Source organism: Micromys minutus (assembly GCF_963924665.1).
Source record: "Micromys minutus genome assembly, chromosome: 3".
Lineage (NCBI taxonomy): Eukaryota > Metazoa > Chordata > Mammalia > Rodentia > Muridae > Micromys > Micromys minutus.
Window position 1 is genome coordinate 14,090,817 of NC_137972.1, and position 26,705 is coordinate 14,117,521.

General features: G+C 45.5%; 1 protein-coding gene across 2 annotated transcripts in view; it reads right to left on the reverse strand.

Annotated features, from left to right (window-relative positions):
• ETV6 (ETS variant transcription factor 6) overlaps nt 1-26,705 on the reverse strand; it is a gene marked incomplete at its 5' end in the record, with an annotated part of 225,226 nt that overhangs the window by 118,066 nt on the left and 80,455 nt on the right. Inside the window, one exon of one of the 2 annotated variants that reach the window (XM_080914293.1) lies at nt 10,423-10,549. In XM_080914293.1, coding sequence (XP_080770419.1) covers nt 10,423-10,549 — 127 coding nt within the window. Of the gene's footprint in view, nt 1-10,422; nt 10,553-26,705 lie in introns of both variants that reach the window. The other variant, XM_080914292.1, reaches the window with a different exon arrangement.

Genomic DNA, 26,705 nt, shown 5'->3' on the forward strand with positions numbered 1-26,705 from the left:
CAGATCTAGTAAGAAAATATCCCCCAAAGCTGGGGGGGGGGGAGATCAGGGGACAGACAAGACAGACAGACAAACAGACAGACAGACAGACACACACACACACACACACACACACACACACACACACACACACTGTATCGAGAACGTTGTATCTTCCCAGAGTCTCTGATGTTGGTGACTCACTAGAGACAAAGGAAGACAGAACAAAAACTATCAGTTTTGTCCACAAATCACTGTGCTCTGGGCAATCCCTTTCTTCCATCCCCTTTGGACAGCCTGTGGCAACTCATGGATGATTCAGATAGCTGGTTCGGATCCTCTGTTTAGAAATAGTTTCTTGGGTGTGAGTTTTCATGCCCAGGGGACAGCCTCGGTGTCACAGAGTCTCTGCTGCTGAGGCAGATGGAAATGCACTTTAAAGCTCGGCTTCAAAGCCTTCACTTTAGAAGCTGAAAGCCATCAACCCACTGCCAGCTCGGCCTTTTTTCCCCATAATTAATTAATGCAGTATTAATTGTGCATGTGCTACGAGGCTGGCTGCAGGAGGATCATGTGAGTTCTCTGTCCTGATCTGCAGAGCTCCAGCGGACAGCTTCTAGAGGGAGGAAGATGCATACTGCAACTTTCGAAGAATACAACACACACACACACACAAAACAAAAATGAACATGCCCTGAGTCATGAGGGGATTCCCACAGATCCCACAGCCGGGACCAAGCAGCTACAGGAAGCTACACCTGTATTCAATGCCCTGGGGAAAGGGCCAGCTCGCAGGTAATTCTCAGGTGGGTGGGGGGAACTAAGAACAGAGGAGCAGAAACCCTGCACAGGAGCGGGCATTCATTTCCATCCCACCAAAGCATTCCCTCAAACACAGGCATCCCAGAGAACAGCCCGGCAGAGCCAGACTCTAGATTTCCTTATTTCCTTGCAGGATGGCATCCTCACAAAGCAGTTACACAGCACAAGCAGAGGATAATCTCCTGCATCATCGGAATACTACCATCTGCACCAAAATTGGAGGCTTGAGGACCGGCAATCAGATGAACGAGCACCATCCGTGTGTCTGTAGATAGCGCTTGGCAGTTGAGAAGCTCTGTGCTTCTCTGGAATCAGAATAGTATCATCTGCGTGAGTGTGGAAGACCTCGGGAATCGTGGCGTCCGCTCCTTCATTTTACAGATAAACTGTTTCCCAGGAGAAGGAGTGAACTGTGGCAGGGATGGGACCAGGCGCATGGGACCAGAAGCTCAGAGACCTGGCTGGGAGAGCAACTGCCCTAGAACTTGCTGTACCAACGTCCCAGCATGAATGACACATGGTGGGGGTATGAGGCTCCACTCCACACACCAGGCCACATCTGAAGCACATCAGCCTAGCATGGACTATGAGGAAGTGTGGTGCTGTCCTTTGTGAGTCCAGTGTTAACCATTTGCTTCCAAGCACATCACCACCCTTACGGGTGCCCAGCACTAACTCAGAAGCAGAGTGCTTCTTTATAAAAGATGGGAAACCCAGGACAACAGGAACCTCTGTTGGCTTCATTAAAATTTTGTTGCTAACAGTCTGCAATTTACACTTGGAAACACGTGACAGAGGACATGATACCCACTGGACTGGATCTGAAATTTTATCATGTTCTAAGTTCAAAAGATTGTTGGGTTTGCATCTCTGATTTTTATCCCCCTGGGTCTTCTTGTCAGTTGTTTATATCAATTTTGCTTGATTTTATTTTTCTTTCAGAGAGAGAGAGAGAGAGAAACAACTGGAAGCTTTGATTTCTTTCCCCTAACCAACAGCTAGCGTGAAATAACTAATTAGTTCCTAACACATTCGAGATGACGTAGGAAGTGAGGAAAGCTGAGTCTTGGAAGAAGATGTGGGATCAGGTCATGATTCCTCTGACATCCCCCTGTCCTTGGCCACACAATCTGCCACATCTGAGCCTCAAATGTGTTTGTGATTATTCGGACTAACATACAGTGGCTCATGGCACATAGAAAGTATCCTCTGTGCGGTAATGGCTATCAGTCCTTACTGAACAGAGCCTCCGAACTAGTGGCGACCCTGGAATGGCTCCTGGGATGGAACATCACTTCTAAATGTTGGCAGTTAACACACCAACAATCAATCAATCAATCAATCAATCAATCAATGGTACTCAAGATCTTGGTGTTGATGGAGCATGCCTCTATTCAGAGCACTTGCTGGGTACAGGGAGGAAGATCCTAAATCCAAGTCATACTCAGCTACATAATGAATCGAAGGTCAGCTTGGGCTACAGAAAAACTCTTAAACAACAAACAAGCAAGCAAAGTACTATTTAATATCCTTCAATACTTGTTCCACAAGCACGTTAAAAACAAAACAAAACAAAAAGGGCTGTGTACACACCTTCCCCCTCCTCCTCAGCAAACAGCATGAGTTAGTATTCCAGGCCCAAAGGTTGAAAATTAACTTCTGGTGAGGCCAAGAACTCCTTGCGTGGGTTTTCCTTCCCAGAATCCACAGCTCTTTCCCCATTATCAGTACCTGCAATCCGTAGCTCTTTTACTGGAATCCGAGAGTCCCATCAAAAGGCTTTTAGCATCCGTAGTCCAAGGGAACAGGACTTAGTCCACCCTTCCGAGCCAGGAGCAGGTGAGACCTAGGTGACTGACAGCACCTGGGAATCTACACTGGGCACGTGGTCAGAGTGGGGAAGTGGATAAGTGCCCCAAATCTTTCGCTACCCTTGCCTCAGATGAGATTAGTAAAAGGACCCCCAAAATACTCATACCTGGCAAGAGAGACTGAGAATCCAAATTTACCTGGGGCAACAGGGAAACCTGTGAGCACCTGGAGGCTGCCTCTGGGATTTACTTCTGGAAGGATGAAGCTGTCCTGGCCACTCGTGTCAGAATCTTCAAGAGTGAGTTACAGAAGGGGTGCAGCTCAAGCACAGAGCAAAATGGGAGGAAACGTACGTAGTTGGGGAATGGAGGTTTTATGGTACTTGTGAAAAGTCAGCTCACTAATGTACTTTGAATATGGAGAGGAAAGTGGAGGGCAGAACAAGCTAACATCATTCAGAATCATCATCACACCTGCCAGGGAGTCCACTCAGCGTGTACATCAGCCTGCTTGTGTATGTGTATGTGTATGTGTATGTGTATGTGTATGTGTATGTGTATATGTATATGTGTAGGACTCTTCAATCTGCAGGACCTTAGCCTGTCAAGAGAAGGCCAGAGAATTTCTCAGGATAAACACACACACACACACACACACACACACACACACACACACAAAGGGAGATAACAGAAACAAAGTGAAAATAAGGTCATTTTCTCTTGTCCAAGTCTCTTTATAAAACTGACTGATTCTCAATGTCTCAGTTTTTAATGGTTCTCTTTGTCATAAACCCATGCAGAGTCTAGAATAAATCGGACTCCCCTGGGTTCACACGCTATGATGGTTAGTCTAAAGGACCCAAAGTCAGGAGGAAGACATGCTGAAGTCATCCTTTTGGGAGTTGGAGGGGAGGATCTAGGGGTGTACTTGACCAAAACACTTTGTATGCAATTCTCAAGGAATAAATTAAAATGTGTTTGAAAAGAGAAAGAAACAAATGCTCAGGAGATTCATGAGGCACACCTATGAGTATGTCTGGGGAACATTTCTAGAGACAGCTGCATCATGGGGCTAGATTCATTCATTGATGGATTCTTAATATGATGGTATTATTGGAAGATGGGAAGAAAGTCTAGAAGAAGAACGCAGGCTACTGGAGACATGTCCTTGGGGATGCATCTTGCCCTGATGTTCTCTGCTTCCTCCTTACCCCATGAGGACATTCCTCCACCACAGGCTTTCACTGCCATAATCACCTACTTCATGATGGGCCCAGAAAAGGGGCTAGTGACCATGGATTGAACTCCCTGAAACCATGAACCAAAACACAGCTCCCCGTGAATCTGTTCACATCGGGTAGTCCCAGTGGCACAAAAGCCGGAGCAATGGTCTTCTGTCTACTCACAAAGCAGCACATGGGGACCAGCAACTGCCATTGGCTTCTCGCTGTCTAGTTCAGAACGTCAACAAATGTGAGAGAGAGCCCTTGACATGCAAGAGGTGGCGGCGTCTCCCACCCCGAGTCAGAGCAGCCGCTAGAGCTCTTGAGGAGGGACTGCCTTAAATGTACGCATGGCTCACTGCATAAAATGTGCGGTGAAGGAAAAGGTCAATAAACCTCTGGTTATATGTTTAAAGAGAGAGAGAAGAGAGACATCTATAAATAGCTGCATTTATTGAAGCTGCTTCCTTATCAGGAAGCATGGAGCTAGGAATTAACGTCTGCCTGCATCGGAAATTCTTTCAGACAGCACACCCAAAAAGGAAATTTCCCTTCCGAAGCATCCTGGCTGGCTGCTCCGCTGCAGACAGCCCCCCAACCCCCAGCACCTTTGAGTTAATCTGAAGCAGCCAAACCGGACCCTTGTGTTATCCTATGTGCTGCAAGGAAAACTGAGACCCTCGGAGCATTTGCATGTAAAATGTGAAGGTCCCCAAAGGAAGGTTTAAGGGGCAATAAAAGATACAAATGTCAGCAGCATGATCAGCTGTGCCAGAAGTCAGTCTTGCTTTAAGACACTGGCTGGGAATTAGCTCTTCCCGTGCCCTAGCCTCAACTCTGGCTGTGACGTCACCACATGTCCCAAGCAGCTGTAAGGAAAGGTCACCTCTGGAACACTGATGATGGCCCAGGGCCTAGGAAGATTTGACAGATCTGAGAAGATGAGAGGGGAAGGCCGGGGAAAGTTCCACACTGAGCGAGCCTGTCAATCACGAGAACTGTCAGCAAAGAAGTCCTGCTTCCTCTGCAAGTCAAGAAAACCAGTCTCGATACTCTGTGGACTGTAGATGAGTTCCAGGTCCTTTCCCTAAGGAGATCAGCAGCTAGCAGCAAACACCCTACCTACACAGTTTGAGAGTGGGGAAGCCTCCTCGTAAGCATCCTCAGAAGACCACAGCAGACCTGTAGTGGGTTACCCTCCTCCTCTATGAGGCATTGTGCCCGTGTTAGACACTGTCATTTACAAGAACCCCTCACCTCTCAAGAGTCAGCAGACATGACTAGAAAGTTAGTCTTAGAGAAGCTGGATCCTCTACTTGGGAGACAGTGTTCAATCTTCAGTGCTGGTCCTCTACGGCCCTCGGAGCCGCCAGCCTTGCCAAAGGTTGCAGAAATAAACTGAATTTCAATCTGAGCTCACAAAGAAATAAAGCAGAGGGCAACAGAGGAGTGGGGGAAACTAGAGAATGAGACAGGCCTTACTCTTGGCTCTACCACTGTGCGACACTTCGCCTCAGCCTTCTGAAAGGGACATGCCAGCCTCACAGAGGCTCGGCGCCATATCCATGGCCAAATTAAACCATGCCCACCACTGAACCCTTCACTCCTCACTGTCCATCCACTTCCCTTGGTGGACTAATCTTCTTGTCCCTGAGATGCTGCCTATATGCTTCCTCCTAAAAAAGGAGAAAACATAGCATGCGGGGCAGAAATCCTGTCAGACCCTTCCCATCCCGTGAGAACCTGGACAAGTCCATTGGCCTGAGGCTGGATCAGGAACACCTGCTTCTTCAAGAACGGTCACGTGACTCGATACCGCGTACGGATGCATCTCGTTTCTCACAAACACGATAGAATATTAACTAGATTATATTTAGCTCCCTTGGCTGTTTCTGCTTTTGAGGACAAGCATGACTTCAAAGTATGCAGAATTATGGCTCCAGCCAATTAAAACAGAGGCGCCACATCTGTCTCTGGGTGCAGATTCTGATGGAGTTCAGCTTGCCATGCAACTGGCTGAAACCCAGTCCCTCAGCTGAGGAGACACAGCAGCGCAGTGGGTGAGCAGCGAGGCCCCCGCAGGAAGGCATACAATTAAATTGTTAAACACACACAAGCAGGGGTAGTAGTGTAAGAATTTTGAAAGATTCACAAGGAAAGAAAGGAGAGCCAGGGGACCATTTCTGCTGCCCTGACTCTGAAAACCTCAGGACGCTTAGCATGGCTATTTATTAACCGGCAGCATCGTAAAACAAAGCCCCGTTAAATGTGATGAATGAGTCCTGGGCTCCGATTTTTGAGGGACTGAGCAAGGCCAGACAGACAAGGTAAGATGCAAAGTCTTCAGGCAAATGGTGTTAACGTCAACCTCTAATTAAATGTGATTAAATCAACTAAACATGGGATAATCGCGCTTAACAGATTTTTTTAAAAGGTGCTTAACTGTTTAAATTCTGCTCTATACACCTGAAACACATTTACCTTCAGTGTTTGAGGTCTGGTACTTAAGGGATGGGCCCCATGAACACATGAATCTGATATGGTTTGGATCTTTGGATCTCTAGAGACCCACATGAAAAGGGTTGGACACCAGGGCCTATGGTGTTATTAGAAGATGGTGGGACCGTTAGAAGGGGGCAATAAAAAGAAGCTAAATGACTGGACTATGTCCTTGAGGGGCTGTGGGACCCTGATCCTCCTTTTCCTGTCTCTGCATCCTGGCTGTGGCTGCTATTTCGTAGTTCTTATGTTCTGCCTTGTCGTGGGCACAGAACAAAAGAGCCAGAGGCCACGGATTAGGAGTACAGAAGCATGAACCACAATAAAACCTGCATCCTTTAAAGTCTATTTGCTCAAACACCTGGCCACAGGGATGCACATCTGACCGAGAAGCACCATGAGAGCATCCTGTGACCCCCTCCCTTCTGGTAAGATGACAAAAGGTAAGTGTCCCCCCCAATCCCCAAGAGCACAGGGAAAAGACTTCCCCTTGCCAAGCCATGGTGAGGATCAACAGTGAGCCTGACCCTGCACCCCAGGGGCACGGAGGCTGATGCTCGGTACGAAGACGGGAGCTTGCGTTTTTCATGGGCTGCTTTGACTATTCTTCAACCCTGAGGCTTAGAAACGATTCAGCACGCTCTCCAGAAGAGGGAAGAAGGAGGAGGAGAAGCACGCCCTCCCTCTCCTCTCCATAAATGTATCCATCCTCCCATGAACAGGAGGTCAGCAGCAGGACTACGGAACAGCATCATCTCCAGTTCTGGGCACCGAGGACCAAGATGACAGAGACTCCTGGCCTGTGGTACCCTGCATGTCTTTTCAACACCTCAGAATCATTGCTTAACACTTGCTTCGTTTATCACTTCCCCTCTACCGCGTCTGCAAACATCTCTTGTTTTACCACTCTGCTAATTTGACAGGCTGGGACATTACTTATCTCTTGTTTGTCTGATTCTGGGTGACAATCTCAGACTCTAGATTCCTGCCATCCCCTGATTTCCAAATACCGCCCCCCCCCCGTCCCCACCATTTAAGGATGAGAGAAGAAGCTAAAGCTGGAGATCACTGGTAAATAGCAAAAAGAAGCTATTTGGGAGCCACACCAGGCCAGTCCTTCTTTTAAAACAGGCCTCTGAGAATGCGCTCACCCTTGTAATGCCATAAATGTCCTGCCTCCCAGACTCTTCCCCGGACTTTCCACGCACATTCTACTGGGAATTGTCTGGAATCCCAGATTAAAACAGCAGTAACCCAATTCCCTTGATAGAGTATTTATTTTATTCTTTTCGGTTTGGACACTCAGCTGGGCTGTATTTTCAAGTGTATGGCCCAACCTCACAAAGACAGCGACCACTGAATTCCTCAGAATAAGGAGTGGGCAGTCCTAAACAGAGAGGGAGGAGGAAATCTGGGCTAGCCTGCCTGGAAAGCCCCAGCAGAGGACACACAGCAAAAGCCTGGGAACCTCTGTGTCTAGAGGATTCATTCCAGATGTTGAAAGTGACCATGTCACAACAGGGCTCCTGCAGACTACCACAGAGAATTATCACTTAAGCTGAGACAAGGAGGCAAAAATCACTGACCTGACATGAACCTACAATCCACTGGCTATCCCCCAGGTCAGCAGTAATGCGCTACAACTCTACAGTGAGTAATTATCTTAGTGACGATCCATTTATCTATCCACTCATCTACCCACCCATCCATCTGTCCAAGGGAGACACATGAGTTCTTCAGCAACAGAACAATAGTCAAGAAAATCGGTTCCAGCCACAAACCAGTTCTGGGGGCCGTTATCAGTACAACTGGCCAAGCAGCACCCCTAAATTCATTCATGTAAAGTACGTAGATTAAACACATAGCTGCACCGTAGCATCAAAATGAGAAATCTAAGCCATGGGGTGAGAAGATATACCTTTAACATGGACCATACCTCCTGCTGAAAGTATATACAGACATAAAAGAAGGAAGCTTTCTGCTCTCTGCCTGCTTGCTCTCTTCTTTCCAGCACATCCATTCCTTTACAGAAGTCCTGAGATTCCAGCAAGCTCAGATCAGCAGAGGCATCCAGACTGTGGGGCTGAGCAACTTCTGGATTCTTGGACTTTGTGTTCACAGCTAACCATTGTGGATTAGTTAGACTGTAGCTTATAAGTCATTCCAATAAAGCCCCTTCATCTGTGTGTGTGTGTGTGTGTGTGTGTGTGTGTGTGTGTGTGTGTGTATCCCTTCACACACACATATATATATGATACAATGAGAAAGTTGCCTTCAAAGAGAAACGAAAGCACAGTTCCAGATTGGAATAGTGATGGTGGAGCTGAGAATTGTCATCTTTAAAATCAGAAGGACCGTTAACTATTCTCTTTCGCAAACACAAACATGGAAGAAAAAAAAAGACTAAATAAATGACCAACTCACAGCCAAATGGTACATCGAGCTCAGAATGAAGCTCCAATTGCCAGTTACATCTGCTTGTTGGTTCGATAGCTTGTTTGTCTTTCTATGATAATTTCTCCAGCAAAGAGCTTGTGTATGTTAAATGGTACCCAGAAGCTTATCAGGTCCTGGGGTCCCTTGAGGAGTATTGCAAAATATAAGAATCAAATTAGTATGAAGGAAACTTCACCCTTTCTGGGGTGTCTGTAATTTGTATGCTCTACAGAAGCAGAGAGTTCTGCTTTCTGCATCTCGGTACCCGGCGCATCTGTGAGTGTCTGGCAGAGCACAGACAACATTAACGGTTGGCAAAGCAAGTACGTGACATTTAGAACAGGGGTCGTGTCTGCATGGCACGGGTATGTTCTACCCCCAAGGTGAACACTCCTGAAGTAAATATACTGGTCACTGGACGATGTCTGAGGTGAAACTGCTGCCCCTGTCTGCTCTGCTGGAACTGCGACAGTTCCACTTTCCAACAGTACAACCTCTTCTTTCCAAGAGTGCTGCAGAGGGTGGAAGGGTACAACGAAGCTGTACCTTTTCCCTCCCTGCTAGAGAAGTGAAGCAGGGGTGATGGGGGGGGGCGTCACAAGTGGCAACGCTCTGTCAACAATGACAGAGGAAGGCCAGGTTCCAGTGCCCTTCACACCCCAGAAGAATCATCCTTACTGTAAGCAGTACCCACAGTACTGCTGGAGACCCACCCCCAACCCCTGACACAAATCACCTTGTTTACTGATCCTGTCCCGTTGTTCCCTACTTCCGGATACACAGAGAGAGCAGAACAAACTAGATCACAGTCATGTCAAGGGATGGGAAGTGAGACATCTGAGTCACTTGCAATTTTTTCTGAAAGGCTTGAGGCGACCCCCTGTTCCCTCCAGACAACACGCCTGCCAGAAGAACTGGCATTTTCTTGGATATCAATGATTGGGGATTACTTTTCCCTGGATGCTGCTGTCACACTTTACCCCCTGCACTGGGTACCAGTAGAGGAGGAGCTGACAAAAGGACAGAGCAGAGGCCTATGCTTTGGAGATTAACGCTGGCAGGTAACTGCACGTGCCAGGCAGGCTTAGGCCTGGGTTCAAGCTCCTCAGAACCCATGGTGGAAGGAGAGAGCCAACTCCCAAACGATATCCTCCAATCTCCGTACATGCACCCTGGCACACACCCAAACACAACCCTCCCCCTTCACACACAGAAAAAAACAAAAAACAAAAAACAAAAAACAAAAAAACCTCCTTAAAGCAATTGAGTCTGAACCCACAACTAGATGAAAGAAAATATGAAGCCAGACCAAGTACCAAACTTAGAGATAAAAAAAAACTTGAAGGAAAATAAAACTCATCTGGCCTCCTAGATTACATTAACTCAGTCATATGTGAGGTATTTCTAGAGTTTCTCCCTGCCACATTTCTATCAGATAAAATACAAATGAAAATATTGAGAAATAAGGGGAAAGGATCTCAAATTTTCCAAAGTCATTAAGGGGTGAGGGTCAAAGACTCCAGGTCAGCCAGCCAAGTCCCATGAACACTGGCTGAGACCCAGAGCCTCTCCCTGGAATCCTCACGGGCCAGCACACTGTCTGTCTGTCCTTCCCCTTCCCAACCTCCGTCTCCTCCAAGGTAAACACTCACGCAGGTGTGCTGGCAGGTGGATCGAGTCTTCCTCCATCCTGAGCGCTCGAGGCACTGGGACATGAAGCGGGGTAGAGGAACCGTAACTTGCCACTGGACTCTCTGGGGGTGTATACGAAATTCGTTCCTGCTGTTAGGGAAAAAAAGGAGGGAGAGAAGAAAATGAAATGTTGCAGTGTTGCTGTGAAAGTCGTACACATAGTTATCCAGGAATACAAGCAGCCCATTGGCACCTCTATTTTGATTTTCAAACCAAACAAGTAAACAAAGAACACTGGAAAGGTTAAAACCAGGGTGTTTAGATTCGGGTTAACAGGTGTCCAAATAGTGGTTTGTTCCCAGAATGAGAAGGGCTAAGGTAAGCAAATGAAAGCAAGTCATCCAAAGAGTACTCCCCCAAATTATTCTTTCTAAGTCACAGAATGATTGTTGTCAATGCACCCAAACCACGCTTCTCTTCTCTGGCTTCTACTCAGAGTAGGACTCTGTGCCTGAATCCAGCAAGGGTGAGTGGGATAGGAATGAGTTTCTAAGTCCAAACACTAAGATTTAGATTTATGTTCTGTCTTCTTTTTCTGAGTAATGGTCTCCTGTAGCCCAGGCTGGGATCCTACCAACTATGTAGCCAGGGATGACCTTGAACTCCTGATCTTCCTGCTTCTACCTTCTGAGTGCTAAGATTACAGACAGGTGTGAGCCTGGTTATTCAGTGCTAGGGGCTGACCCCAGAGACCTATACATGCTCAGCAAGCACTTCTCCAAGGAGGCGATAGTGACTTAAAATTTATTACCATCTCACTATACCAAAACCACAACCGCAGATAGCCAATTTTTAAATGTCCTTCCTTACATGAACAAGCATCGTCTTACCCCCTCTCTTCCCTACCACAAACAATTATTTCCTTTCTCTTTGATGTACTCCGGTGAGGGGGGTCTATTAAAATTATCTATTAATAACTAGAGATACTGTCAACTGACAAGGAGAAAATCGGGCTACAATAAATTCACCCATCCAACTTCAAACACACAGTAACTGCTAGATCAGTCGAAGCAAACAGTTATCTGAGAAGGACAGTTGTTAACAGACCCTTGAAAACAACTGCTGAGTTCAGCAAGAGTAAGTGTACAATTTGCAGCACCGTCATACTTCCATAAACCCAGCTTGACTCGCCACTGACTTCCAATGGTTTCCATCCAACGGACAAATGAAACCGAGAAATACAAGGTGCGAAAATAAGCTTGGAGAGAAAAGATCAATGAATGGACACTGTGAAAATAAAGGTCAGGAGTAAAAGAAAATCCTAACTTAAGGTGATGCAAGGAAGGCGGCCTTCACCAGCCGTGCGCACTTGAGATCCAAGAACTTGAAAGGTAGACACGTGGAGTTCAGAAGAGCTAGCCTGGACAGCATAGTGAAGGGAGGCCAGCCTGTGTCTCAAATAGGAGACGGGAGGGAGAGGAGCCTCCTTGGCCCTGTAAACAAAGTCAAGTGTTTTTTCTGCTCAGAGCCTGGAAAGTGGGGTGGGAAATTTCAATTTTAAATATACACATACAATACACACACACAAAGACAGACACACAGAGAGAGAGAGAGAGAGAGAGAGAGAGAGAGAGAGAGAGAGAGAGAGAGAGAGAGAGAATCACCAAACCATCCCTAAGGCATCTACTAGCAGCAAGGAGGTAGCTAGAATATCTGTTTAAACATACACTAGGACAACTGTACTGGTGAATCCAGGGCAAGGACACATCCCTAGACTGGATCTCTATATCAACCATGATGATCGAGACGCAAAAACATCCCTTAAAAACAAAATAAAACAACAACAAAACTCTCCGAACCATCAAATATTTTAAGCAAGTCTAACATGCCGATGTGTTACTCTTTTGGGTGTTTTCTCTGGGGCCGTGTGGTGTAAGAGAGGGAACAATACCTAAGTGCACATATGAGGACCACGTCTTAAGTCTGGTGAGGGGGTCCCAGTCCCAGAAAAGCTTTCAAGCATTTCAGGTCCAGCATCATGATGTCATCCAATGAAGTCTCTACATCCTCAAACAAGCCCCCAACCTCGCCACATGTCTAGATATCAACAGTTGACAGTTAAAATAAAGTCTTATATTGTTATGGTTTTTACAGAAGTGGAACTATTGCCCGGGACAGGCAGGGGGTCTTCAAAGGACCATCACGAGGACACAAGAAAAAGAGAGGTGGTGTTTCATAATATAATGACTTCCTTCTCAAAGCAAAGCTGGAAGGAACTTTTAGCTCGGCTGTAAGAGAGGAGGTCACGTTGCTCCAGTCTCCTACTTTGCATTGCGGGAGACCCACCATCAGCTCAGCAACCAGCGTCTCAGTGCATACAGTCCTGACTCTACAGTATTGCTGTGCCGTACCTTTATTGCACTGTGGCTGCAGCAAGCCAGAGTGATTGGGGCACCTGGACTCTCTTTCCGGATGATGGCTATAAGGTGAGGGGGTCAGGAAGCCCCTTGTGAAAGGGTCCTTGAAGACACCATACACAACAGAGGAGCTGTCGCATCAACCTCATGGGAGAAATGCTAGATGTGTTTCTCAGGTCTTGACCAGCCCAGGGGCAGCAATGATTACCTATAGGACCCCTGGGCTTGGCATCTAGCAGAAACCCCAGGAAACTGCTACCCAGCGTGTGGGCTTTTTTCTGAGGTCAGAACACGAAGCTGAGAGGTCCACACATTACCCTTAATGTACTTTGTCTCTCTGATTTCTTCCGTGACTTACTACAGCCATGCATTTAATATCCATACTAAACCATCAGCAGCTACCAGGCACTAGAAAAAACAGACACAGCTATCTCAGGTAGAGACACCTAGACGGGGACTTAAAGACGACTCACATGCAACATTCCAAGTCAAGCAGTCTCTTTATCTTCTGGCTTCATTCTATCAAAAGAGAAGATGTCTAGCATAGTAACTGTGGGCTGATTCACCTCTAAAGAAAACTGTCAGCCAGATGAAATCCAAGGGAGCTTTTTCCCAAAAGGATTATAAACATGGCTCTAATTAAATTAAATTGTACAGACAGCAATACGGATGTATTCGGGTATTATCAAGAATGAGCTATGGATGATAGTCAGTGTGGTGATTAAACATGCTGTGATGTGAGTGTTATTGTGAGACACTGGGCAGGGAGGGGACACTGCTCTCAGATGTGCAGACACAATTCACCACACCAAGCTGCTAGACAAAGGGGAAGTGTTGTAATGTCTGAGGTCAACTGTAATATCCACAGGGAGGGAAGAACGAACGATAAGCTTCAGTCAGGGGGAGGAAAGCTGAAGACAGCTGAAGGCAAGGGATGAAATGTACATTTCACTAACCATTATATAAACCTCCTCAGATGTATCTTCCCGTTAGAACAACTTATTGGATTTGAAATTATCTACATCGCCTCCCTTCAACGCTGCCCACAGCATGAAGGGCCAATGGGAAGGTACCAATTTAACTGTGCTTGTAACCTGTGAGCTTGAAACTTCTCATTCATCCTGAACAGGAAAACAACATCTTTCCCTCCACTCCTTCCCAGGGCTATTCTAGAAAGGTCAAATTTTTGATTAGAATTATTAATATCAGGAGCATCTCCCTCTTCTGCATTATTTAATAGAGAGATGCTGTAAACTATGGGAACCACTCTGGCCCGTTCACACACTGTAACCTAAAGAGGATGAGGGGTCAGTCTGGAGCCCACTGTTAACCAAATACCTTCTGGAAATACAGGCAAAGCACACTGTGAAGCAAGAGGGAAAGAATTAAGGCCAGTGTTCTTGTGGAAAGATGGTTAGCGGGTAATTTCAAAAACATCAGATGTTCTTGATTGAGGAACTCTTCCTAGAGATTGCTTCAACAACGCTATAAATGCCAAGAGTCTATCTCTAATTTGGATTTTGAAGCCTGCATAGAAAGTCCTGAGTTATGTCATGGGACGAGACAGTGACCTGGGCTTATGGTAAGAATGCTGCCATGGGCACCTTTCATCTGCTGTATGTGGGCCCCACTGCAAGCCAGAGAAGATGCAGGAACCGCAGAGAGATCGGGCTGCCATATCACAAAAAGTTTGAGGAAAAGCCGATGCTTGTCGTGTAAGCAATCTTAACAGATTGCACAGAAGAAATCCTGCTTCTGACAAGCTATACCTCGACTGCTAAACAAGCAGGAATACTCAATGAAATATTTTATCTCAAATGCCAATTCAATGACATCTAGAATCAACTGGGAGATGAGTCTGCATGCGATAAGAATAGCTGAGGTGGGAAGGCTAGCCCACTGTGGGTGGCACCATCCCCTTGGCTGGGATCTTGGGTTATACAAAGGGGAAACAGCATGCTAAGAACAAGGATGCTCTCTTTCTGCACTGTAGTTGTGATGGAACCAGCTGTCTGAGCCTCTGCTACCATTCTCTCCCCATGATAGACTATCCCACAGAACTGTGAACCAAACTAACCCTTTGTAAAGTTGCTTTTTGTCAGGATCATTTATCAAAGCAGCAGGAAAAGGAAAGCAAACAACTACTTACTTAAATATTCTATTCTGGTTGCAAAACTGATCCAAGATTGGTGGCGTTGGCTTTCACTAAATATGCTTTTTGATAAGCATGCTTTTACCAACAAACCACATTTATACATTATTTTTTTAAGGATAAATAAAAATCTACCTGCACCATTTTCTAGGTTTCTGGCATTATAGACACATACAAAATCCCGAGCTAACATGCTCCTAAGCATCTATTTCTTCATTTGTCTTAAAAAAAAAAGTACATTCACTATTTTGTCCAACCCAAGATTCAGTGGGATAAACTTAAAGAACTTGAGAAAGTATGCATATGCAACCACTGATAGTATTTTTGGAGTGTCCCTAGAAAGAAACAATATGTCCCTAGAAAGGAAGGCTGGGCTGAGGAAGATCATCACAGGTACCCAGACACACAGAAATAGTAAAGCGGAAGAGCTACGGAGAAGTAGAGTTATAGTGATCTCTTCTCCTCCTGGAAAGGGGACAGGAGACTTGTCAAACCAAGAGCTCAAATGCTTCTTGGTATCCAGGCTCTTCCCAAGAGAAACCTCTATCTGGGCAGGCATTCCAGAACCCAAATGGTATCTGGTTTTTAAAACTTACTGGCAGGATACACATCAGTATCTCAGGGAAGACAGATGGGCGTTCCCTGTGGAAAGAAACATGGGTGGGAGCCACATTCCTGGTTTCTGCAGCTTCCTCCCCACGTTACCCTGATGGCCCAGGCAGCCCTCTCCAGGGACAAACCACACACTCTCAGCTGGCAGGACTCTTCTGTTCTCTCTGCAAGTCTTTGATGATGGATAAAGCAGGTGACAAGGCATTGCATTTGCCCAATGGATAGAGTTAAATCCTACCACCTTAAATCTCCCTTTACCCAGACCTTTTATCTGCGGGCAATGGTGTCATAAAGGAAACAGGAACAGTACATTAATAATCAGGCCTCACACTAATTCATCACTGAGATGCATCCCATCCTCTCACTAAGAAATATTCTAATGTTCAGAGTCCAGGCCTACATTCGTCATTATGAATTAAACAACTCTAAGTTCTTGTAATTCTAGAACGGCTCTGATATTTAAATTCTGTGGTGGGGCTGTACAGCTCAGTGGTAGAATTTACCTAACATACACAAGGTCCTGGGTTCGAACCCCAACACTGCAAACAATCACCAACACCAAAATAACAACCCAAGAAAACACATGAAAACTTACACATTTCCAAATACAGATATAGCTGGAAAATAGTTACTTCAAAAAAAAACGAAAAACCCACTAAGAAAGGTTGGAGTTGTTCACACCTCTCCAGAAGGCGGCCAGGAAGGCATCCTTATCACCAGCCCCGCAGTAGGGAACCTGATCTGAAGATTGTAAGGCTTAATTAAGCAACTTGTTCCATTACCAGCTTGGGCGACAGCGGAGCTGGGAGTGTGGGTACAGGCTGGTCTCACTCCACTCCACCAGGCTGCTTCTAATGGAGAGGAGCATCAAAAACTGCATCCAAGTGCCGCTGGCCAATCACTGATGACTTTGCAGCTTATGGGGAATACTAAGAGGTAACCTGCCACCTTATGAAGTGCTGTGCCCTTGGGATAGCTCCTCGCTCTGCAACTGTCCTCAGTTCTCAGGTACCCACTTTCCGAAGCCTGCAATGTATCTCATGAGCAGGAAGTAAAATGAATTTAGCTAGAAGAAAGAGAGTATACTGCATCTGAGAAGTTTGTCCCCATATGGCCTCTTTACAGGGGCAACCATTAGAATTCATACAAGGGTGTTGGGTTTACTTTGCAACAATCAGTAGGGCCAGCGAAGCATCTACAGATTGCTCGTGTGTTTAATTGCTTTACATTGTACAGAAATCTCATCTTGGTTACTGTCGGGTAAAAATATCTTACTTTTTATTCCTAATGTTTCTCTAAGAAGAAACCAATTCTCTTACTCAATGCTTTCCAGTTCTTCAAAGAGCATCAAATCCAAAGATGTAGACGAGATTTTAAAAGCGAGGAGCAGGAAAGAACCCTGTCAACATGGCTCAATACAACAGGAAGAGTCTTATGTCCTGAGGAGGCAAGTCTGCCTTCAGAAATCACAGTGGACAGTGTCTAGGCTTAGCCTCCTTCAAGGGCCTCTGGGGACAGGCACTCCTAAATGAAGACAAGGAGCAAACAGAGAAAAACTAAGGCACCAGTCTATCCTACTATCTCTTTCAAGGGCATGTCCCCTATGGTCTGAAGATCGCTCCCTGGTTCTAATCTCTGTCTCTCTCTCACTCCCTCCCTTCCCCTCCCAATTCATCTCTTTTTTTTAAAGAAAAGATTCATTTATTTGTATAAGAGGATTCTGCTTCATGTGCATTCCTAGTGCCCACAGAGGCCAGTGAAGGACATTAGATCCCACGGAATTGGAGTCAGAGATGGTTGTGAGTCACCAGGTGGGTGCTGAGAATCACCCCCAGGTCCTCCAGAAGAGCAGCCAATGCTCATACCCACTGAGGCATCTCTCCACAGGGCCACATCTCTTAAAGTGGCACTCCCAACAGTGCCACTCTGGGGTCAAGCCTCTGAAGGATACTTATTCAAGCTAAATCAACAGCGCCGGTATACTTAGGAGGCAGAGCCTGTAGTTCAAAGCTGAGCACTGAGCAGGAGAAGCCCTGTCCACAGCTCCACACGTGTGTGTGGATTACTTCCTTGAGACTGAGGCTGAGACAGGGAGGTTTTCTAAAAGAGGCTTCCATACTAGAGGTCTCATGCGGATGCTTCATAATTCCAGGATGCTGCTTTGATACAATGTGACACTCTCTGGCCACTCAAAGCTTTGTTAGCAATAAAGTAGGTAAAAGCAGCCCCATACACAACTGGGACATTGTATCTACTTATCTACCAACTAGACCCTAAAGCTGTAAGAGCAGGTGCCTCTAGGACTAGGGTACCAAAGTTAAAACAAAACACAGAAAAGCCTCACATTCATTTCGTTGCTGTCCTGATTTTTAAAATATCTTAATTAAGATCCTTTCCATTCTTGAGAGAGGCTTTGAATGAAATCCTTTCTTCTTTTTAACTTTTCTGAATTTCTTAGATATTTCTAACATGAAGAGAGAGCAGCAACTAGAGCTGAGATTCTTTTTAATGCCAGGTTGTGGTTTCCAAGGGGGACGATGAAGCCGGCCCAGCTCTTCAGATGCAAGGATGCTTAGCTCATTTGGCTGGGTCCCAGCATCATGCACATTTGAGCAAGGTTACAAGCTTCAGACCTGGACAGGAAAATTAAATTCGGGTCTTTCCCAGGTCTAGACGACACCTAGCCCCAGCTATGATGCCACAATTGTTGAAGCTGGGAACAGATGGCCTTGGCTGCATGTGCCCTGGCTCCTGGAAAACGCCACCTCAGAGGGCATGAGCACTCAGAGTGGGCCGGCAACATTGTTCGCAATGGGAAAGGTGAGTGGTTTTACTTGCAAAAACCTCAAGTGCTACCTCTGGGGAAAATTGTTTCAGTGCCTTGAGTTACCCAGCAATGCCCCTGAGCTTTGGATCCACCATTTGAAAGGGGAAGGAGGGACTAAATTCTTTCTTCCTGGCTATTTCCAGTTACAGAACAAACAGGTACTTAAGTTAGCAGCAGCCTGTACCCTGGGCACAACGCTATAGCCAAGTTCAGCTACCTTATTAGCTGCTTTCTCCTCCATTAATGCTATTCCCTTTAATGGTTTGGCTATTACAATTAGCCAATCTGCGCAGTCCCTGCCTGGGGCTCACGGGTAATGAACTGAGAGAGTTGCTATTTACTTGTATCGGGGGCGCCATTAGAGAGGCTTCTCAATTTCATCCCACAAATGAAGAAAGACCTTCAGGCACGTGCCAGTGCCACACCATAGCCCCTGTGCATCATTTGGGGGGGGGGGGCAACTGTCCTGGGACTCATGGAACTGAAAACCCAAGGTCAGGCTCTTGCAGACTGCTTAAGTACCAGTTCTGTAACTCTGAGCCTCACTACCTGCTTTGTGTGGCTTCCTAAACTCTCCCCCTCCTCCTCCCCATCCCTTTTTGCTGTTACACAGTAGCATTTCACAGCCCTGTTTTTTCTCCTTTCTTTAAGGCCTGTATCTTGGAAGTCAAACTTAGAGCGCCAGCAAATTAGTAGCAAAGGCTGGAGAGGAGGATAGCAGGTTAGACCTCTTTAAAAGCAAAAGGACCGGTCTGGTAATATCTCCCTATAACGCACACATAGCTTAAGTGGGCCACCTATACCTTGTAAGAAATCAGACAGCAGATCTCAGGTTTACATTCTTCTCCCTAGGTCAGCTACAGGAGGGATGTCCTGTATTTTGAGGAGGGTGTATTTTGTAGTGTCCTGCTGCAGGCCCAGGCTAGACTGAGGAAGCTGGGTTCTTATCTGATTCCTAACCCCAGGAGGTCAGGAGAACTATCAGGGTAAAACTAAGGAGCTCTTGTTCTGTTCCTAGCAGGTGATTCCACTACCTCTGCTCAGGCTGAGAAAGAAAACTACATAGAAAACAAAACAAAAGAAGCACCAACAAAAACCCTGTAAACCGTATCTGGAGAAATGACTACAAATTAAGTCTGAAAAGATTTCCATCTCTAGAAAATGTTTACTTCGGAAACAATTTGCAATGCAACCAATTAACAATGTGTTTTACAGCCAAAGAGAAAAATCGAGTCCTATCCCACTGTTCCTGAGACACTGGGCTCGTATCTGCTACACCATGCTCCTCAAAAGAAATTAGAGGCACCTTACACAGTATTCCTGCGCTTCCTGGCTCAACGGCTCTGGTTACAAAAAGGGACAGAAAAATCGCATGTATTGCAGACTTTAAGAATCAAACCTGTATGGGCCTCAAGTGGGAAATTAGTGGTATCCGAGGTGAAAGTACTGACTGAGGCCCCTTCAAAACACAAAGCAAAACAAAACAGGTTTTCTACCTGTGGGTTGTGTCCCCTCTGGTAAACCTCCTTCTCCAATATATTTACGTTACGATTCCTAACAGTAACAAAATTACACTTATAAAGAAGCAATGAAAATGATTTTATGGTTCAAAGTCACCACACATGAGAAACTGTATTAAAGGGTCACAGTACTAGGGAGGTTAAAAAAAAAAAAATCATTGCTCTAGGATACCCCCAACCCAAAATACAAGACAACTTAACAACCAATAACAAATGTTGCATTCCTGAGTTTCCACTTACAGAAAACATTTTCTGTGTAAAATTGTCAATAACAACATTTACAAGGTATTTTTTTTTAAACTCTTGGACACAAAGTTCACAATTAGAAGAGCTCCTTCATCGAAGTCATAGATAGATAGAGCCCGGAGTTTGGGTTTCTGGTGATTTATTTATTGAATGTGGTCTTGCTGATAAGCACATATTACTACAGAGACACTTGCGTTTTTACCATTCAGAACAATAAGCAATTGAATTGGGAATAAAATATAAAACTACAGGTGTGATGTATGATAACACCAGTTACCAGAATATTTGGCAGCTTAAAATAACAGGGAAATAACTATACTCTTACAGTTTTCTAAAGACTAATCATCTATTTTATATGGGATTTCATGCCTTCATTAGAAATGTTAATATTTAATGGCGCATAAAAAATATGCCATTGAATTCATATATGCCTTGGGGACTCAGAATCAGTTAGCAATTTAGGAAACACACATTTTAAATCAGATATTCTGAATTTTGGCTACATGTCAAAATTACCCAGAGGAGCTTAAAAAACACAAAACAAACAAACAAACAGAAAAACCCAGTATTGGAGCAAATCTGAGTCTGTTGAGAATATGAGCCAGGATAGTAATCTTAACACTAATTCTGATGTGCTCAAGTCAGGCTGAGAATCATTGCCTGGAATCAACGACAAAAGTAAAATTCATAAATGCACAGGCTAAACAATTCAGCCAATTTTCCTCCCTCCTGAGTCAATGACCACTGTCCTAGTGTTCTCCATGATCTACATGTGACATCACATGACCTACAACCTGCTCCACCCACGGTATGCTCAAGGTGGTTCTTCATGGCTTCACTGATCCCAGAGGCCACCCAAGAAACATGCTCAGCCTCGGGTTCTAACATTTGTCCCAGAACCCTTTCCTCTGCCCACTGGGGATATATGGCGGGAGCTAGGCAGGAAGACGGAGACACTGGTAGAGATGGAGCTTCCTCCCTTCCTTCTCTTCTGCCAACTCAGGCCTCAGAAACCTTCTCCTGACAGCAGATCTCCATCTGTGGGTTGAGGCCCCTTTGGGGATTTGAACAAACCTTCTTCAGGGATCACCCGAGGCCATCAGAAAACACAGATACTTACATTACGATTCATAACTAGCAAAATTACAGCTATAAGGCATCAACAAATGAGAAACTATTAAATATGGCTGGAGGTTGCCACAACATGAAAAACTGTATTAAAGGGTCATGGCATTAGGAAGGTTGAGAACACTATGTTACAGAGAATGGGCATGTAGCTTACAGCCTGAAATGCCATTATTTATTCTTCTGAGGGAACAAACCCAAGACGCGCTGGGTGGCCACTTCCTTGGAATTCAGACATGGCCTCTTCTGGGCAGGAAGGGGTGCATGAGGCGGACAGGGCTCTCTGAAACTCAACAAGATACTGAAGCCGACTCTCCAACGTTAAACTGCCATTAGCATTTGCAATTCGGGGGGAGGGGGGGCTCGAGCTATACCTGACCTACTAGAAGCTCCAGAAAAGCAATTTTTGTGAGTTGCCGCCCATGTTGGTGTACGTTTATCACCTTCGCGTCACCCACATTTATGTAAGTCACCCCTCACTCATCTGTAAGGAACGCTAGTGAACTCAATGGTTGGCCAGACTAGACTTCGGCGAAACCAGGTGACTCTGGTTTCCTACCAAAGTAAACTAACTCCAGGTAGCTGATTTTGGGGGTTTTTGTTTGTCAGTCTTTTAGAATTTTTTGTTTTGTTTTTTAAGATTTATGTTTAATTTTAAATTGTGTATATGTCTCTGTGTGTGTGTGTGTGTGTGTGTGTCTGTGGGGAGGCAGGGGTAAGGGAAGTGGGGGTTATGTATATGTGAGTGCAGGTGCCTGTGGAGGCCAGAAAAGGAGGTTGGAAAGCCAAGAGTTTGAATTTTGAATGTGCCTTAGAACACTCTAAGCACCAGGATCTGCATCTAGGTCCTCTGAAAGACCAGTTTGTGCTCTGAACCACAACCCTCTCCAGCCACACAACTGACTTCCTAATGAAACCTTGGAACCCAGGGGCTAAAAGCACTTCCGACCAATGGAGCACTTAACTGGCATGCGCAAATCCCTGTATTCAATCCCTAGCACAAAATACAATTCAAACAGAACCTTTAAACTCCCAGGAGCCTGGGACCTGGTAGGGTTCATCACCAAACGGAACCTTTACCGTCACAGGTCACAGGCCAACATGTCTTTCTAGCACCTCAGGAGTTACGGCATAGAACAGTCTGACGTTGAAGTGTCATTCGAAGACCCCCTTGAATGACCCACCCAACTCTCCTGGATAAAGCTAACATTCCTAACTTCCACATCTGGAGTACTCCTACCTACAACTGTTTCTAGGCTCTTGGTAAATAAGAGTCTGTAGCAAGCAGACCCACAGGACAAGAGTAGGTTACTGAAGAATTTCCGACGCTTTTGCTAAAAAAGTGAAAAAAGCCACTGAAAACTTAGGTTCTTCCTGGAAGTTATGTTTTCTCAACAGCACCTAGACATCGAATATTAGGAGCATTTTCTCTCGTTTTCTTTCTAGCTTTCATGCTGTCTTTAAAGTAACAGGGCTGGCTGTGGCAGGGACCTAGCTCAAACATCAGAACTCTACCCGGGTGTTGTAGCTAGAGAAATGTTAATATGTCTCTGTGTTTTTCAGAAAGCAACCTGTAAGCCAACCTGGTTACATCGGACTGAGTCAAGCTTTACTGACCACCACTGCCAACTAAAGACAAGGAAGATCTGGAACATTTGGGGGAAGAAAAAAAAAACTGAAGGAGCTGCTCTTAAAAATCATGTGGGTTAAAAGGGGGCTGTATTTCCTTCTAAGCAGTGGAATTCCCCTTTGGTAAGATTATATTCTTAATATTAGCAAGCCAAATCCACGCTGACAGTCAACAAGAGTCTGCAAGGAGAAATGCCAAACACAGCGCCAATGAGCGAACACAATGGCAGAGGCGCTGATGTGGTTGCCTTTGTTCCGGGTAGAACCTGTGAGTGGGTAAAAATGAACTTGAAAACCACTGTGATTACACACAAGCAAAGCTAGCTTCTCAATTAACTTGCTTCTTATTAAAACCTACTTCCCAACCCTCAGTTGCCACAAACCTATCTATATGAAAAGCTATCCTAGCAGAATGGACAAAATAAGCTTCTAGTGTTTGAAGTCTAACAAAACTTCTGTAGAGTTCTACTGCTCCTTGATAGAATTACATAGGATCTTATATATGATATAGTGATGTGAAATATACATTATATATCAGAAGCTCAGTGCAGCCAAAAGATTCTTTGAATATATAATCAATGGATAAAATTCTTAATTTAAATATATTACTATATCTTACCTTTTAAAAAATACTCTTTGGAATTTGGTGTCTAGATTATAAAATAACATATCTGCAACGGGGACACTAAATTTCCACTTCAAAGTTTACAGTTGGAGAACATGGGGTGGTGGCGTATTCACAAGTCCCAGTACTTCAGAGGCTAATGCAAGATGCCTGTGGAGAGTTCCAGGTCTGACAGTGCTACATAGTTCCAGGCCATCCTGGACCAGAGAGGAAACAGTCAGCTTGTACATATCCAAGCAGCCTCAACAGTCCTTCGAACCCGAGTCAAGTGCTTTCGCTTACATTTATTTAAAATAAAACAAGTCTCAGTTGCACAGTGGTATGAACCACTTCCAATGACAATGGCAACCATACCGGATGCCATATTCAGGGGCTGTGCACTGCCAACGGTAGACTGTACATGCCTCCTCTTCCTCTCTCCAAAGCTCCTTCTAGTCCTCCAAACCAGAAGCCACTCCCAGGGAAGGATGATGTAATGAAAACGCTTCTTTCTGCCCTCCAGGCTCAGAGACCACAAGCCCCTCCCACCCGAAACCCACCTCTAAGCTACCTGGAGCAAGTCCCCCAGGAGCTGAGTTCCTTCAGCCAGCATGCCACTTTGCAAAATTTGAGTTCTCCTCCCCAACCCAAATTAGCACCGTGTCCTGCTGTCTCCCTGGTGCGGGTCATCCTTTAAACTTGGACACAACATTCCTATTACAGCCCCAGAAACACCACTGCCCAGCAAGTGGCGATGCTCGGGGCACCATGCCAACCCCTGTTTGTGTTCTGCTACCTACAATTTGGACCATAAAAGAGGTTTAAACTTCCCTGAGTGAAAACCTTCACAGCTCAGAGGAAAGGTGAGAGTCTAATTAAAAGAGAAGAAAAGGAAAACGCAAGCCCCATGCAGAGTTAAAACACAGAGCTCTAACTTCTCTAAGAGCACGGGTGAGTCCGACAGGCCATATTTCCTGCCTAGCTTTCCATGGCTAGTGACTGAAGATCCATCTGGGGACCCTTCTTAAAGGGGAAATGACTAAAAAATCCTGGATGGGCCTGCCTCTCACGTGTTTACAAAAAATAACCTTTCAGCTCATTCTATTAAGTTGGATTTACTTGTTGACCTGTTGCTTAAGTGTGGAAGTTCAGAGGAAAACCTACGGCAGCACCTTCTACCATGCAGGTCCCAAGGACTGAACTCAGGCCCTCAGGCTTGGCAGCAATCACCTTTACCTGTGCCTCCCAATTTCTTTTCCATTTCCTTCCCTTCTCTCTCCTCCTCCTCTCCCTCAGCCCCCACCTCTGAGACTGGGTCTGAGTGTGTGGCCCTGCAAGCCTCCAATTCATGTTCTTCCTGCCTCAGCTTCCTAAGGCCTGGCTCGCACCACCCCAGCCTTGGACCAGACCTTGCCAATTCCAGCCTTCTGTATCTGCTTTCCTTCCTTTACTCCCAATGTTAAAACCAACAGAAGTAGAACCTGAACAAACACCCATTGTTTCCTGCACACTGATTCTTCCCAATGAAACTACAGAACCTAACACCGTGTCTCAGCGTCTTGGCTGAAACTCAAACAACTGTGCTGAAGGCTGATGGGCCTTTTTAGTAAATGGGGTTAAGACGGTGAGAAAGTAGACGCCAACCCTGACCTTCTTAGGCAATAGTTTCCATTCCTTCCAGACTTGGGTTCAAAGACAAAAACTGCTCCCTTTGTCTCCTCTTTTGTTAAATGCTTAAGAAAAATTAACTTGAATCGTCTCAATGCATTACATTTTCTATCCACTACCTATCGAGACAGAAAAGACGTTTTCCTCTGTTCAGACACGGGGGGGGGGGGGGAATATCAATCAATTAATCAATCACTCAATCAATCAAATTACAGAGACGGGTCTGGAGTCAAATCTAGTTAGAGACAAATTCTGAGAATGTAAATCCCTGGCTATGATCCTGAGAGTTCTGGGACCTAAACAAAAAACCCATTGATTCCAATCACTGTTAAAACAGTTCAATGGTTGTTTAGAAACATCTTCCAGTTGACTATGGGTTTTTAACCCTATGAACACCTGGCTTACTTGGAAAGGTCTCTTCTCATCTCTGACTCAGCCCAAATGTCTCCACTTCTAGCTCACCCTCCTAACGCTGTAATCCCCTGGACCCAAATGCCCAGCCCGTGCTTGCCTCAGGCACACTCCGCCCCTCAGTCTGGGGCTATGTTTTATTCCGCAACGACTTGGTTCTGGGTCGATGGTTTGCTGGAGTTTGGAATTTGATTTTCCGGTGTCCACACCCACAGCTGTGGGCCAGCCTTACCTACAAGCTGCTACTCAGTACCCCAGACCACACGGATGGCCCAGGCTCTCCCACCCACTCCAGGAGAAATGATCAAGAGATGTAAATGCCACATGAGCATTGCTTATTCTGTTACCACCAAAAACCCCTAATAGTTAGGAACAGGACTCATTATCTATGAAATGAGTGGGCCTCATTACACCACGTCACTCAAAACGTTTCTTTATGCTAAAACAAGTTTATGTTTTGCTCTGTTTCCACCTAGGGCCACTAGTGACTTATTAACAAAATTTTTAATCTAACTGCCAACCTCAAAAATCTTGCTTCAAAGCCCCAGTGGTGGCTATTTACTTACCTCACCCCTCCAGGAGGTGCATTCTCTACCCTTCAGTTCTGAAGTCTGTCTTAAGGAGCATCCTACCACCCAAACACAGATGGTCTTTTTTTTTCCCCCCACAAAGTAGATAAATGATCATGTGTTTAAAAGACCTCTACTAATACATCACCGCTCAACAGGACTTAAGGAAGAAAACCTTTTTGAAAACTTTGAAAAACAGTTATATATGTCAATGAAGTTGTGAGCCTTAGAGAAGACCCTCCCTCCTTCCCTCCTCGTTTCTCCCTCCTCCCCTCCTTCGTTCCCTCCCTCAGACCAGACACACACAAACCCTGTCCATCTCTAGGATCGTCTCAGAAGAAAGAAGAAATGGAAGACTGTAAGAGCCAGAAGTCAAGAAGAAGTCTGGCTAGGACAAGAGAAGACAGGCACACAGTATGTGCACGCAGGAACTCACAGCAGCTGCGGTAGCCCACACAGGCACCAGCACAGAATCAAGGCAGTCAACACAGATGCCGCTCCGCCCCTAACAGAGAAGCAGTTG